Source organism: Rhinolophus hipposideros (assembly GCF_964194185.1).
Source record: "Rhinolophus hipposideros genome assembly, chromosome: 16".
NCBI classification, from domain to species: Eukaryota; Metazoa; Chordata; class Mammalia; order Chiroptera; family Rhinolophidae; genus Rhinolophus; species Rhinolophus hipposideros.
The window spans coordinates 22,930,104-22,945,175 of record NC_138062.1 but is presented as its reverse complement, the minus strand read 5'-3'; the positions used below and the strand labels follow the sequence as shown (position 1 = coordinate 22,945,175).

At 39.8% G+C, this 15,072-nt stretch overlaps 1 protein-coding gene across 9 annotated transcripts in view; it reads left to right on the top strand.

Annotated features, from left to right (window-relative positions):
- SH3D19 (SH3 domain containing 19) overlaps positions 1-15,072 on the top strand; it is a 141,784-nt gene that overhangs the window by 84,895 nt on the left and 41,817 nt on the right. For 6 of the 9 annotated variants that reach the window (XR_013995188.1, XM_081077433.1, XM_081077438.1 and 3 more), the window contains exons 3-4: positions 8,585-8,625; positions 14,655-14,697. Coding sequence is in view for 4 of the 9 variants with exons in the window: in XM_081077433.1 (XP_080933559.1) it covers positions 8,585-8,625; positions 14,655-14,697 (84 nt within the window). In the remaining 5 variants the exon portion in view is untranslated. Of the gene's footprint in view, positions 1-8,584; positions 8,626-10,227; positions 10,302-13,261; positions 13,303-14,654; positions 14,698-15,072 lie in introns of those variants that run through there. The other 3 variants (XM_081077435.1, XM_081077436.1, XM_081077437.1) reach the window with 2 other exon arrangements.

Below are 15,072 nucleotides of genomic sequence, written 5' to 3'. Positions count from 1 at the left end.
GATGTCTTTTACTAACAAATAGCTTCTAACTATAAAAATTAAATTCTACTATGTTGCTATATATCCAGAAAAGAGACAATTGGATTTTAGCTCTTTTTTGTCTTCCTATTCTGTGTAAACTTCCTATAGATCACTTTCAGTTGACTGTGGAGTTAAGATATAACCCTAAGACAGACTTATTCTGGTTATTAATTCCTGGATTCATTCAACAGATGCTACTGAACACAGTTATATATCGGACCCTTAGTTTTCAACGTTTTTTTGTATTCATATTGGAAGAGATTCTGTTTTCACATGTTGCAGTAAATGCCACCTTTCTTAGGTGCTGACTTGACATTATGTCCTAAACCTCTTCTCAAAGTAAGTTGTACCTGCTCTGCATCATATAACATAACCCACGGGGACAAGTTCTCTCTGATGAAGATCACTGCATGTTACTATGCAGTATACACATGGTTTGAAATCTAGCAGCACCCCTGTGAAGAGTTGTGCTGCTTATTCACTGGGAATTACCAAAGGTTTAACTTATAAAAAGACAGATTCTCAAGATAGTGTACAAAAAAAAAACACAAAACGAAACTGTGAATAGGCAGAGTTACCGCTGAAATTCCATTAATTGACAAAAAGTACAGTATTTGTTGCCAAATTAGGTGCCATGTTGGAGTCTAATGCACCACCTCTAAGGAAGGTAAACCTGGCCAGTTTTCCATCTACTGTTAAAAGAGAGTACTATGCTTCATTGAGCATCAGATGCTCATCAAGGTGACATTTTATATGAAAAATGCCTATTTTTTAAAACATTAGACCCAAACACTTACGGTAAGATGTGCATAAAACAAGATGTAGCTGGGAATTGAAACCAGCAGCAAAATGATTCCTGGGGATTTGCTTATTAAATAGATCGTATGTAGGTAGAATCATCTGTACTATTCAAATTATATTCTCTCTGTGAGTAGGATTGAGTTCACATTAGTTCAGTGAACACACGATACAGTTCCACTGAGTTGTAGTGTAGAAATGAGCAGAACACAGTTTCTCCTTTAGAAGTTTGCAGTCTAATTAGGAAGTCAGGACATGCATGTGTGGAAAAAAGAAAAAGGAAAAAACGACTTAAAGAATCTGGAAGTCTAGGGCAACATATTCTAATTTTAAATGTACTGTAGTTATCAGTAGAGTTGAAAGCCCCTTCCAGGATCTTTGAAGACTTTTGTGGGATTTCTTGCTTAACGGAGCTGAGGAAATTTGAAACTCTGCAGAGCTAGAGTCGCCAGGCCCATTTAGTGAAACACATCAGAGGAAGGATGGCCTAAAGGAACCGAGATCTGTGTTCTCATTGGGGACAGATAATACAGTTCTCACAAAAACTTGGTCGTTTTGTTCTCTTAACTTTGTTTTTACCTGGGTGTTGAAGGAGATGAGGTATATGAGAAATATGCATTATGAAACTCAGTTGTAAGTAGTGAATAATAATTGCAACTGAAATGCAAATGGTCAATTATTTGAATTTATAAGGTAGGGTGTGGGGACAAAGCCCCCAAAAAAGTTTCCAGGCTCTCGGCCTCACAATAGAAAGGTGCTGTCTCGGGTAGTAAATGGCCATTAACTGTGATCAGATGGCCATCAGCTGTGGCTAGTTGGACGTCAGCTGTAACCCGTAAGCCATTGGCCACTAATATAATGGCTGTGGCTACACTAGCAGAAGGAATGGGGGCTAGCAAGAAGATGGTGGCTGGCAAGTGCGGACTGCTGTTAGACAGATTATGTAGATCCTGCTTCCTGTGTCTCCAGCCCAGCCACCAGCGAGAATATATTGGTTTGACTTCCCTATCTATGGCTCCGTGGGTGTTCCTTTTTGGCCTTACCGTGTCCTGCGTTCTTGGGCGGGGAGTGGGAGCTGATACCCTGCACGACAAATGGCGCAGCAAGCAGGGTCTCCTGAGTGACATAGGGTTATGATAACTATAGGCAACTCAACTGGTGTTGGCAGGATAGCTCCAAAAATTTCAGCCTCATATAAGTATAGAGTATAGAGATTTGTTTATTAGAAAATAGGGTAGGAAGTACAACTAACATTTTTGAGACTCTATTATGTGCCAAGGACTGTGCTGCATATTTTATGTAGATTTTTTATTCAGTTTTAGTAACAAGTCAAAAGATAGGCATTAGTATCCTCCTATTACAGGTAAGGAAATGATTCCTTATTAGCAAGTAGGGAAATTGGCCAAGCTCACACAAATAGAAAGATAGGTCTCTGGCTGGTTTCAGATTCTGGACTCTTTCTTCCCACTAGTCATGGTACCCAGGAGGTCCATAAGGTACCCTATTTGCTTTTTCTCTGCCTGTCCTCAACATTCTTCATGCTCACATATAGAACTGTCAATAGAACTCATTTCACACATTTCATAATAGCTAGAATGTGTTGGTGAAACTCATATAAATATGTATTAGCTTTATTTGTCCTGAAATGAAATGTGTAAATAAAGGTGACACACGTGATTTATTTGTCTTTGAAAAAGATTAAGTAGAAAAATATCTGATGTAACTTGATGCTATGTTATAGATCTTAATGATTATAACTGAACTGTCATGGTGATGAAAAAAATAAGTGAACTCAGAACTCATAACTTTTTTCCCTAAAGCTTTTAGAATATTAATAGAAGTATTTTGTTATTTTATTACAGCTTTTAACTTTAGCAAAAGCCATTCCACTTGGATCTCACTTCTTTTTTCTTTTTACTAATTTTTGTTTTGTAATTCTTAAGAAGGAATTCACCCCTGGCATACCCAAATTTTAAACTATGGAGGTTCATCAGTTTTAGAACAAAAAAATAATTTGTTTTTATTAGTTTCAAGTAGCTACACTTGTTCTTATTTTTTTCCATACCCCGCAGAGCTTATCAGATCTGGTTTTGCATATTGTGATGATATGATTTAGACACTATAAAAATAGCATCATAGTTTTAAATTCATCACTGGCAAAATACTATTTTACTAACTCTTAAGTTCTCCCACTACGTACTATTGCCTTAATTTAGTAGGTAATATTGGGTGATAAAAGTTTGATTAATGCACACACAAGATGAAAATACTTGTGTGTTACATTCTATAACATTATTGCTTTCTATTTTGAGAAGCAAATCAGGGTTGGTCCAAGGCTTTGTTTATAAAAATACATGTAATGATTTATTTTTCTCGGAAAAGTTAAGGACTTCTGTTTAGTGTAGTCCTGAAATAAGTATCGTTTTTAAAAAGTGTTGGTAATCCTTGATTTCCAAACACCTGACTTATAAAGGTTCTTTTCATAGAATGACTGACTTTCTATGTTTCTTCATTGAAAGAAGATGTTCTCTCCTCATCACTGCCTTGGTCCTATTCCCTCACATCCAGCCCCCAATTTTATCCCACTACTGCCACCATCCATATGGCTACTAGAAATGGCAAAGCCAGCTTCTTTCCCATCCATATAAATCCTTGTTACTGTGTTTGTTGCCACTAGCTTTAGTCGTTCTCAACTTAGGGTGATCTTTCCCTCCAAACAACATTTAGCAACGTCTGGAGACATTCTTGGTTGTCACACCTGGCAGGGTGTTGGGGGAAGTGTGTCTTTGGTATCTAGTAAAGAGAGGCCAAGGACACTGCTAATTATCTTATACAACAACCTTCTCCTCCCGCCTTAATGAAGATCAACAGCACAAAAACCCTGCAGTAGTTCTACTCAAGTATCAGCTGTATGTTTTCTTCAACTCTCCCAGGGCTAAATTTAGACACCCATGTTCTGAGCTCCCATAGTACTTTGTATAAGATTTTTTTCACATTATGTTTTTACCTTTTATTTGTTGATCTTGGCAATAGGACTGCATACTTCTTGAAGGCAGACATTGTATATTATTTATATTAGTGTCCCTAGTTTGGGTATAATGCCAGTTACATAGAGCTCCAAAAGTGAATAAATGCAAACATGAATAAGACACCCTGGATTTCTCCCTAGTGCCCTCTGGCACTTCCAGAAACCTCCTCTTGTTCATGTCTGTCTTCTCTTTCCTACCTTCACTGATCATTTATCTTATAAAATACTAGTGTGTCAATCTTACTATCCATATATTTAGTTCCTAAAAATGTGGATCTACTCACAATTCAAGACATTACAAACCAGCACTCCAGGGTTTATTCATAGATTCTTCGTTAAAGGCAGGCATGCCACAAACGCCATGGCTAATGCATACAGACCAGCTGCAGCCGACAGCGCTTGTTCTAGGGTTATGTCCTAGGCAAATTCTCACTTGCTTCCGAAACACTTGGCTGTCATATCTCTGACCCATGGAATCTTAGTGTTTAACCTGGCTGGTGATGCCGGGTGCCAACACTTCCCTCTATAACACGTCCCCATTTATCCTCTGGCATGGCATTTGAGTTCTCTTAGCATGGCTTCTTCATATGCTGTGCTCAAACTGTGCTCAGCTGTCTCCTCACTCCTGATCTTTTGCGCATGCTGCCTGACGCTCCCTCTTCAGAACCTTTCCTCTGACACATTCTTCAGTCCTCAGCCAAGACACACATCACATGTTGGAAGTCTTTCCTCAGAACTCAAGATTAAGTGATGTATACCTTCTCTGCATCCATTGTACCTTGTGCCTGCCCCTTTGTACTATGAATAGAAAGGCAGCTGAAAGATTTGTCTTTCTCACTGAGCTCAGAGCCTGTGCTTTCTAGGCATTCCTTGTGCCTGGCATGTATCATACGTATGATAAGGACTGCATGTATGATCAAATGCAAAAGCCACAACAGTCTGGTTCAACCTCTCTTTTGGGAAGTAGAGATGAATCAGTCTAAATGTTGAGAGCCTCTGGAGAAGCTGGTACAAGCAGATAAAGTTTATACTCACTGGCAGGCGTATCAGCTTCATCAAAGGGCTGCACCTCCAGATCACGTTAGCTTAACTCCTTGTTGAGCTAGTGGCTTTACTCACTCGGGCTTTAATCATATGCTCAGGGCCTTTATTGAGAGTTTCTGTTTTCTTTTTTTTTTTTTTTCTCTCACAAAGAACGTGTTTTTTTAAATATATTCAGTTGCCTCCGTACACAGAGGGAATTCCCAAACCAGATATGATGGTGACGATGGGTACATCCGAGCATTGTTCTGATCCGAGTACCAAACAAGCCAGATCCAGCAACTTCAGTTACTGGTTTATGAAAATAGGGTTTTTTCCTCATCAAAGAGAGAGGGTGGGGTGGCGTGGGGTGGGTAATGACTTTACACTTGGAAACGAGCCATGGCTTGGAAAATTGTATAAATAGTTTTTAGAATCTGTCATATGATAAATTAAAACATGATTCAAAAGGAAAAGAGAGGTTGGATGTTCTTAGGTGGGATACAGAATGACCACTGTGGTTTTGTAGTGTTGCTATGCTTCTGACAGCATCAAAATGTCATCCCGACCAGCTGTTGTTTCTCCTGCAATGGCAGAATCTGGCATGAGACGCCATTGTGAAATTGGGGGGGGGGCAGCTTTATATTTGGGTATACTTGCCTACATATTGAAGTTTGTGGACCATCCAGAAACATTTGCCCATCTACCCGCACCTGAATTACAGACTTCTGGACTCGAGTCAGACGGTAGTGAATTCACGTACCAACTGTGTGACAGCAGACATGATACCTAAACTCTACGCCCCATTTTCTTAATGTGTTCACTGGATCGTGTGTTTGGCACACGTCATAATAAGCTGTTCTCAACATCGTCTTCATCCTTGAAATCTCATCGTTAGAAACTCATTTGGTTAAGAAACTTTTCAAAAATGCAATTTCCATTCTTAAAAACACCTTCTTAACTACTCACCAAGGTTCTGTGCAAATGCAGTGGTAGAGAGTGAGCGGTCCTACAGCATAGACCGAGGAGGGCTTGTTGTAAGACAGAGGGGAAGGCGAGGATGGGACTCAACAGCTGGAGGGCCCCAGGGCCCTGGAGGAAGATAAGTCACCAGGGAGTTAGACCTGAGACAGTTCTGTCCTGACCCCAGCCTTTGGTTCTCCTCCTCGGGATCTGCAAGCTGTTTCCCCTAACCCTTCATTTTCCTCCGGGGAGGGTCTTTGACTGTCGCATGCCAGGAGTGGTTTTATCTGCCCCACTGAGAGAGAATAAGAGCACCTGCTAATGGGGTTGCAGTGCTTGAGGAGCGGAAGGCAGACCATCTGGAGTAACTGCCAAGGGCCAGGACATAGGTTACACGTTTTCGAGTCCCGTGAAGAGGCAGTTTTGCGGTCTTGTGTTTTGTCATAGAGTGGCCTAGGCTCAGGTTCCCTCTGAACAACAGAAACCAGAGGAGAGCAAAGTAAATCTTAAAGAAAAACATCTTTTAAAAACAAACTGTTAGGCCTGTGATCTGTATGACATCAGACCCCAAAGGGAGACTCTGTCAAGGGTTGTGTATTTTGTCAGAGGTTTTGTGAGGCCCCTGAAGATTATGAACAAACGCTAATAATAATATCTCACATTTATTGAACACACGCTTTGTTCCGTGCACTGTGTGAAGTGCTTTAATGTATTCTCCCTCTTACGGTTTATAAGAACCTTACGAAGAAGTTGAGTTACCTTTGCTTTTATACTTGAGAGATCAAGGGGTCTTAGAGAAGCTAAATAATTTGCACAGTGTCACCCCAACCAGCAAGTGGAGGCACCAGGACGGAATAGGGACGACCGGACTCCAAAACCAGCTCTCTGAACCAGCAGGCTCCAGAGCCCCTGCTCTGAGCAGTGGTCAGGAGGCCATGGCTACTGTCCCAGGGTGGGCATCCTTCCTGAAGGTTCCCAGCTGAGACATGAGCCTGATCTCGTGCTGAGGGAGGACTCTCATGAGGTTTTCTTTTAAGACACCTGTAGCCTTTGCTCTGCAGAAAGATGGAGATTAAGGATATCTTCAAAGCCACAGCTTTTACATCCATAGCTACATTTGAGATACGGAAATTGTATGCATTGTACAGCCAGGAGGCTACTCCAGCCTCTCCCAAAACTGCTTCTCATGGAGATGGATTTGACCACAGACCTTTTTTATTTTCCCTGCCATAAAACCTGTTAACCTCTGAAGGAGAACTTTAAAATCTTATAGAGTTTAGAAAATGTGGCTTTAGCTATAAGATGGTTAGTTGGTTGATTTGGTGTATAGATCTAGTCTAAACGTGATACTGCAAATCTTGAGAATTGTAGATCGTGGGCTGACCTCGGTCAAAATTCTATTTTGTGCCAAGGTTTCCACCCCTCTCGACTTTTTATCGAAGTATAACATACAGGAAAGTGCCCAAAATTACACAGCTCAATGAATTATCACATCGGCTCAGTACCCCTGAAGACCCCCCTCCCCGTATTAGTTTCTTGGGGCAGCCATAACACAGTACCACAAACTGGGTAACTTAAAACAACAGAAATTGATTGTCTCTCAGTTCTGGAGGCCACAAGTCTGAAATCAAGGTGTCAGCAGGGTCATGTTTCCTCTGAAATCCATAGCGGAATCCTTCCTTGCCTCATCTTAGCTTCGGTGGCTTGTGGGCAGTCTTTAGCATTCTTTGGCTTACAGCTGCATTCCGCCAGACTGTGCCTTCATCGTCACATGGCACTTTCCCTGTGTGTCCCTGTCCTCACATGGCCTTCTTCTAAGGACAGTTATGTTGGATTAGGAACCACCCTACTCCAGCATGGCCTCATCTTAAGAAATTATACCATGTTTCCCCAAGAATAAGACCTAGCTGGACCATCAACTCTAATGCGTTCTTTGGAGCAAACATTAATATAAGACCTGGTCTTATATTATAGTATAGTATATAAGACCGGGTCTTATATTAAAATAAGTCTGGGTCTAATATTAATGTTTGCTCCAAAAGACACATTAGAGCTGATGGTCCAGCTAGGTCTTATTTCCGGGGCAACACAGTACCTGTAATGACCCTGTTTCCAAATAGGGTCACAATCTGAGGTATTAGGGGTTAGGAGTTCAACATACCTTTTTGGGGGTTGTGGGGGGGGTTTGACACAAATACTCTCCATGTTCTACCCAGTCAGTACACTTTCCTCCTTCCCAAAGGTGACAAAGGGTATTTTTAAGTAATAACTTCACACCAAATCAATGGTAATAAGCAAGGAGATTATGATGTAGACATTCATTGACTATAAAAATGATCTATTTTGATCTCAGAAGACAGGAATTCCAATGTCAAACACAAAAGAGATGGGGTGAGGGGAGAGTCCAATATTCTGAGCACCTTGTAATTGCTACCTGACTTCAAGCATTGTCCAGAATTCCCTGGAAGATGCAGTGTGTAGGTGGCTGTAAAAGCAATTTTAAGGCAAAATTTTATTTATGCTACAGATAAACTTCACCAGCCTCCTAACCTCCCATAGAACGTCTTAAATATCAAAGGCAATTTTGAAAAGATTTTTAATTTGTGTTTTGTAAAGAGGATAGACCAGTAATTAATGTATCAAACTTGCTGCTTGATGCCATATTGAGTCTCAGAAATGACCTGGCATGATAAATTATTCTTCTTCAAAAGGATTAATGAATGTTTAATAAGTTTTCTTTCTTTCTTTTTCTAGCCAAGGACCCTTGTCATCCATTAGAGCGGTAATCAAGAGATGTAAGTTTGTTTCTTCCTGCTCTGTGTTTTCCTCTGTAATAATTTTAAATGATGGTTTAGATTTCTAGCAAGTGATTGTACTTGGTGAATCTTACAAAGAAACCAGCAAGAGCAGCTTCTCCTAAGGAATAATAAACCATTTCAGACATGCAGCTAGTTTTTCAACCTTCTTTTCAACTTTCATTTATTGATAAGCCAGTTCAGAACGATATTATTCTCTTATAGAACTAAACTGTCAAACATTTTTTTTTGGATTATCTAGTCAATTTCTATGATCTAATATAAACTTTATGTAACCGTTTTCTATAAGTAGAGACATCTGATGGGTTGGAAAAATTATCAAACCCTGTCCTTTTTGATTCATTTACTTCCACAGTATTTTTATTTAACTGTATAAATGCCTATGGAGTTCAGCTCACACTTGCACATATTAATAGAAGTGCTGAAATAGAATTCTCTCCAGAATGGTAGATTCATACTTACTAACTTTGCCTCTTGGTTCAAGTTATAAAACTTACTCTTGGGTTTTAACATCCTTTTTAATAAAAGGTTCGGCAAAGATCCCCTTTCCAAATAGAACATGGATTACCTATTATAAAAAAAGATATGGAAGGGGTTTCACATTATTTGAGCTGAGCTCACCACCCTAAACAGAATGTATATTGTTTTCAGAAACATAATTTATACTATTTACTATGAATTTAGGATATCCACAGATTGTGAAGAGCATGCATTTGAATTCATTTCAGTGAACAATTTGTAAGGTGGCGATAAAGAAAGATATTTCACAATTCTCCATGTTTCATTTTTGTTGTTGTCGTTGGTAAATTATAAAAATGTGGGAATGCCACAGTGTATGTTGAAAGGAATTCAGATATGAAAATTTCCTGATAGCTTTACATGCCTTAGAGTCCTTGGGGTAGAGAGAGAGAAAGTGTAGGGAGAGAATTTAAGTAGGAAATTAGGGTCTGGAAGTTAGGCAAGAATTTCTTCCTGGAGATATAGTTTGGAGGTAATGGAGATTATAGGCAAAATCTTGGGAGTAGTCAAACATTTAGGAAGAAAGTGTAGAGGATAAAGAAGATGACAAAGGACAGCATCTTGGGGAATAGTGATGTCTGGGGCCAGGCTGTGCCTTTAAAGTGTCACAGGGCAAAAGATGGCATGACCCAAAAAACGCAACCCTGCCGAGGAGCGCCTCCTCTCACTGAGTCCTGTCTGCTGGCCCCTGTCTTTGTTCTCTGGCTTCTCATCTTTCCTCTCTGGTTTCAGAACTTCTTTGTTGGGGATTGTAATCTGTACCTGACTTCCCACAGAGCCTTGGGATGGATCTCCTTTACCCTGAGGCCCCGTGCCTTGCAAGGCTAAAGGAGAAGGCAGCTACGGAGGAGTGGGCAAAAACGGCTGAAAAAGCATGATCAGTATAATAGAAAAACGAGGAGACTGCTGTGTGTTAGAGGTCAAGGGAAAGGTTTTTGAAAAGAATGAGTGAAGCACAAATAGCTCTTACTGCCTCACCAAGGTCAGGCAAAAGGCGGCTGAGAATAGGTCACTGTGTGGCTCTGAGGAGGTCAGCGGCGACCTTTTCAGAGAGCAGTTTCAGCAGAACACTGACGTTGGAAGCCTCACTTCAGTTTGAACAATGAAAGGAATATGTGGCCGTTGGGACAGCTGAGGTAGGCTACTCTTTTACAAACTTGGGTGGTAAACAGGAAAAGGAAGGGCTGTAGCTTGAGAAGGAACAAGGGTCAGGCAGAGAAGAGATCTGAATGAGTTCACAGACTGTTTAGGAAGAGGAAGCTTGGAGGCCTTGGTGGGCAGCAGGGAAGGAATCCGTGGAGAGATCAGACTGAGCCAGAGAGAAGAGGAAATGGGTGAAGAAGCCCTAGCAGAGAGGAAGGAGGAGGCAAATCAAGGAAAACTGGCTCTGAGGAATCTTGACTTTAAAATGCTAACCAAGTTGTCTTTTAATTCTTATATGTATGATTCGTATACACTAAAGAAATATTTGTTGATTGTAGTTACTGCTGATGTTTACACAGGAAGGCCAAACAGATCCTCACGTGATACCATGTACATGCAGAATGAAGAATAATTGTGTCGTCCCTTATCTTTTTCCATTTTGCCCATTCTATAAGAAAAAATTGTAAGCAATTTTCATCTTACCCAACCCATTGAAATGTTTGCTTTACCATCCCAGATTCAAATCATCTAAGACTAGCAAGGAGAAAGACTTTACCTTTTGAAGGCAGTATTCCTTAAATAGTTGTATTTTAAATTCTTTCATAATGAGTCTGGTTTTCGTCAAGCCTTGAGGTCTTTCTTTTTTGCATTTATTCTTAACGAGCCATAGGCTCCGTGGGATAAAGATCTTAACAGTGTTCTAACTGGATATGTCTAGAATTTCATGCTTTTCCTTTCATTAACCTTTTAAAAGAAAATTATTCTTTGAGATTTAGATTTAGCTAATAGTCATTGCCTACTGTAAGTCATGAGCTATTCACCTATATTATAAAATAATGCCCTGCGTGGTAGGTGTCGACCTCATTTTACAGAGCGTTAGGGACACTGAGTCTCGGAGAGGTTAAATGGCTTCACAAGGTGGAGCTGAGATGTGAACTTACACTTCCTGCCTCCAAGGCCATGAATGTTCTTATTATCATGTCAGACGCATGCAGCTCATACCCAACTTCAAGCAAATGTAGTTAGTTATTTTTTTATTTTTGTGATTTTCATTGGTAAGGTAGTGTTATAGCAAGAATGCTTATAATACAACTTTTTTACCTGTTTATTTCTTCTGACCATCGTTTAATGGATGTTTTTGAATTATTTAGAATCAGGACAAGCATCCAGCTCTCCTGGACCCACAGGGAGTTAAACTGCTTCCAGGAACAAACTGCTCCCAGCCCTTCCTGTACTGGGCTGCATGCTCTGGGATAATTCATTTAACCTCTCTGTATCTCAGTCTCCTCATCTGTAAGGTTGGAGTAGGATGATCATGGAGGATCCTTTCATGCGTGTATGATCCTGTCAGAACTTATATGGATTCTTTATTTGTGCTAATGTTGCAAATCCAGATCTCAATCTTTTTTTTTTTTTTTTTTTTTAGATTTTATTGGGGAAGGGGAACAGGACTTAATTGGGGAACAGTGTGTACTTCCAGGACTTTTTTCCAAGTCAAGTTGTTGTCCTTTCAGTCTTAGTTGTGGAGGGTGCCTTTCAGCTTCAAGTTGTTGTCCTTTCAGTCTTAGTTGTGGAGGGCGCAGCTCAGCTCCAGGTCCAGTTGCTGTTGCTAGTTGCAGGGGGCGCAGCCCACCATCCCTTGGGGGAGTTGAACCGGCAACCTTTGTGGTTGAGAGGATGCTCTCCAACCAACTGAACCATCCGGGAGCTCAGCGGCAGCTCAGCTCAAGGTGCCATGTTCAATCCTAGTTGCAGGGGGCAGAACCCACAATCCCCTGTGGGACTCGAGGAATTGAACTGGCAACCTTGTGATTGAGAGCCCACTGGCCCATGTGGGAATCGAACCGGCAGCCTTTGGAGTTAGGAGCATGGAGCTCCAACCGCCTGAGCTAACCAGGCTGGCCCCAAATCTCAATCTTTTATAAACACCTGATTATGAACTTGTTTTGTGCTTAGAATTTAACCATACGAACTAGAAAAGTTGGAAAATCATTCTTTGAAACAATATAACTTTAACTGGAAATACTGCCTTTTTTCTGTGGCCTTACTCCAGGATGTATGCGAGATGAGCAGCTTGTGGCAGGGATTGCAAAGAACATGTTGGTCTGTACGGGCATTGGTAGCACATTCCAATTTCCTGGCAGCAACTACGTTAAATCTGTTTAATCGGGGAAAGTGAGAATGAGATTGAGCGGGCAGTTAAGAAATTAGCAGGAAGAGTGTGACATACTCACTACATGAAAACCTGCCATGAAAATCTAAAGTGTTTCTAGCTGCTAAACTTGTTCAACACTGACAAAAAGTGCCAGCCATTCTGTAATGATCAAGAGAGAAAAGAGATTTCATAGATGAGTGAATGTGGGGGGAAAAAAAATCAGAGCAGGAGAGGGGAAAGCGGTGCTTCTCCAAGGATGTGGAGATCTGTAAGTATGATTGGAAGACTTGTTCACCCCTCATCTGCTCCATTCAGAGCAGGAATGCCACTCTGTTAATGAGGCAGCAAGGTGGAGGTTATTACTAAAGACCATGTGAGAGGCAGAAGCAAGTGAAAAGGCCCTGATTTAAAAGAAAATGGACTACTGAATTGCCTTTTAAGTGTTAGTCCTACCTTAAAACTGCTTCCTATTGAAGTAGCAAATTGATTTTGCAAAATGGTTTTTAGATCTTTTTTGCATTGTCGTTAAGAACGATAGGTAGATTTTTTTAAAAAATTGTGGTTATATGTGTGGATATCCTGGTCTGTACAAACAAGACATGTCTTTGCCTCAATGTACTTCTTTACTCCCTGGAACTATGGTTCGTCAACTTTTCCTTTCTGTTGAAGTGTGCAGAGTGGAGAGAAACAGTGGCATGGCAAGATACCGGTAGTCTTGCTCGTGAATTCCTGTTAGAGCATAGGCAACTCTTTTTTTCTCCCTTTCCTCTTCTGTAACCCCTTCTTTTTTTCCCTTAGCACTCATGAATAGTGCACAGCAAAAATGCCCCGCGGAAGAGGTACGTTTGTGACAATAAATAACATGCTGTCTTTTGCAAGCGCTGTGCCTGCTGATTCTGGCTGTAGTCGTGGTGCACATGTGACGGTAGCACACTCAGTGAGCCTCTGACTTAATGAAACTGTGCTTACAAATCAGACGTACCGCTTTACCCTCTCTGTCCTTCTATTCCAGTAGCCAAAATGCACCTCAGCTTGGGGTAACTCTGGATAGAAATGTTAACAGTCAAACCAGTTGATGATATGAATACAGGACATCCTCCAAATCGAGATGCAAGGGTTTTGGTTTCAAAGGTTGAGTTTGCCAACCCAGAGTAGATTCAGCCGTCACAGCTCCAATGCCAGCCTAAATTCCATTCCCGCCTTCCACCTCCATCCCTGCCTCCCTCACTTGTTAGTCTCCTTGTTCAGAGAGAATAAGAAGTTAATGGGAGGGGAAAAGAAAAGATTCATACCTTCAACGTTTTCAAATCAGAAGAATTGAGAAAGCAGAGAATTGGAGAGATATGAAGGCAACTGGTAGAAATAGTTTATATCTGAAACAAGTTCCCTTTGTGTATAACTCATTACAGTATAGTATTTGAAAACATTTTAAAAAGATATCTTTGGAATGTGATCCTTGAAACTAGGGATAATATTCTATATTGAACATATGTGTAATATGTGACCCTGTATGTGACATATTTTGCAGGTCATCTGATTAAGATGTAATATAATTTTAAAATCAATTTTGAAAAAAAAATTAAATGATTTAGTTTTTGAGTTTGAGGCTTGAAGGAAAAGTCAGTGCTGCATACACAGTAATATATGCTATAAACATGTTTATAAAAATGATTTGAACAATCTTTGCATTTATTATCTCTTAATTTACAAGGTTTTAAAATTCCAGAAAAGTTAGAAAATAGATGAAAATTTGACCACCTTCACTTCCTCTACAATAGAGTTATAAACAAACGTTACAGAAGTATAGTCATGGATCAGAATAGATATTAAAAACATTTTTCTGCCCATTGTTATTTCATGTCGTCGTAATGCTTTTATCATGCAATTTCAATTTAAAGCTGTCTTCTTTTCTCTGTTCATTCTTTAAATTATTTTCAGAACTGCAGAATATGCTTTGGGGAGTTTTTGAAATCTATGTTTTCTTATGAAATTCAAATATATAACTATAATTAACTTTACCCCATATGAAAAAATCATTTTGATTTGCTTTTCTACTATGAGTGTTAAAATCCATACATTCTATATGATGTCAAGTACAAGTTAATTTTTTCCAATAATATACCCGATAAAAATTTAAACCTTTATTTATGTACTAATTTTATACTATATCAGTTTATTCTTTCTTTTATAGCTTCTCGGACTTCTATTCAGAGTGAGCTTCATCGAGATAGGAGGTATGGTTATATTTATAATAGAGGGCATGTGTTCTGCTAATAATGAAATAAAAGTGTGTTATCAGTTAGCAAATTAAATATTTCTCTTTCATAAGCAGTATAGTACAGCATTCTGCCTCATCAGTACATTTCCTGAATTAATCTGTAAGTTTGAATGATGAAGACTTTCCTTAAGAGAGGAAGCAATACAAGCCTGAAAATGTTCTTTTGACAGTAATTATTTACTGACAGCAATTTTAAAATGTTTATTAAGCAACTGCTATGTGTAAAGCATTGTCGGAACTGCTTCAAAGAAATGCTTTGTGCCTCATAGCTACTTAGTAAATGTCACATATGCGTAGATAAATGGATGGATGACAGGATAGAAAATTGAAT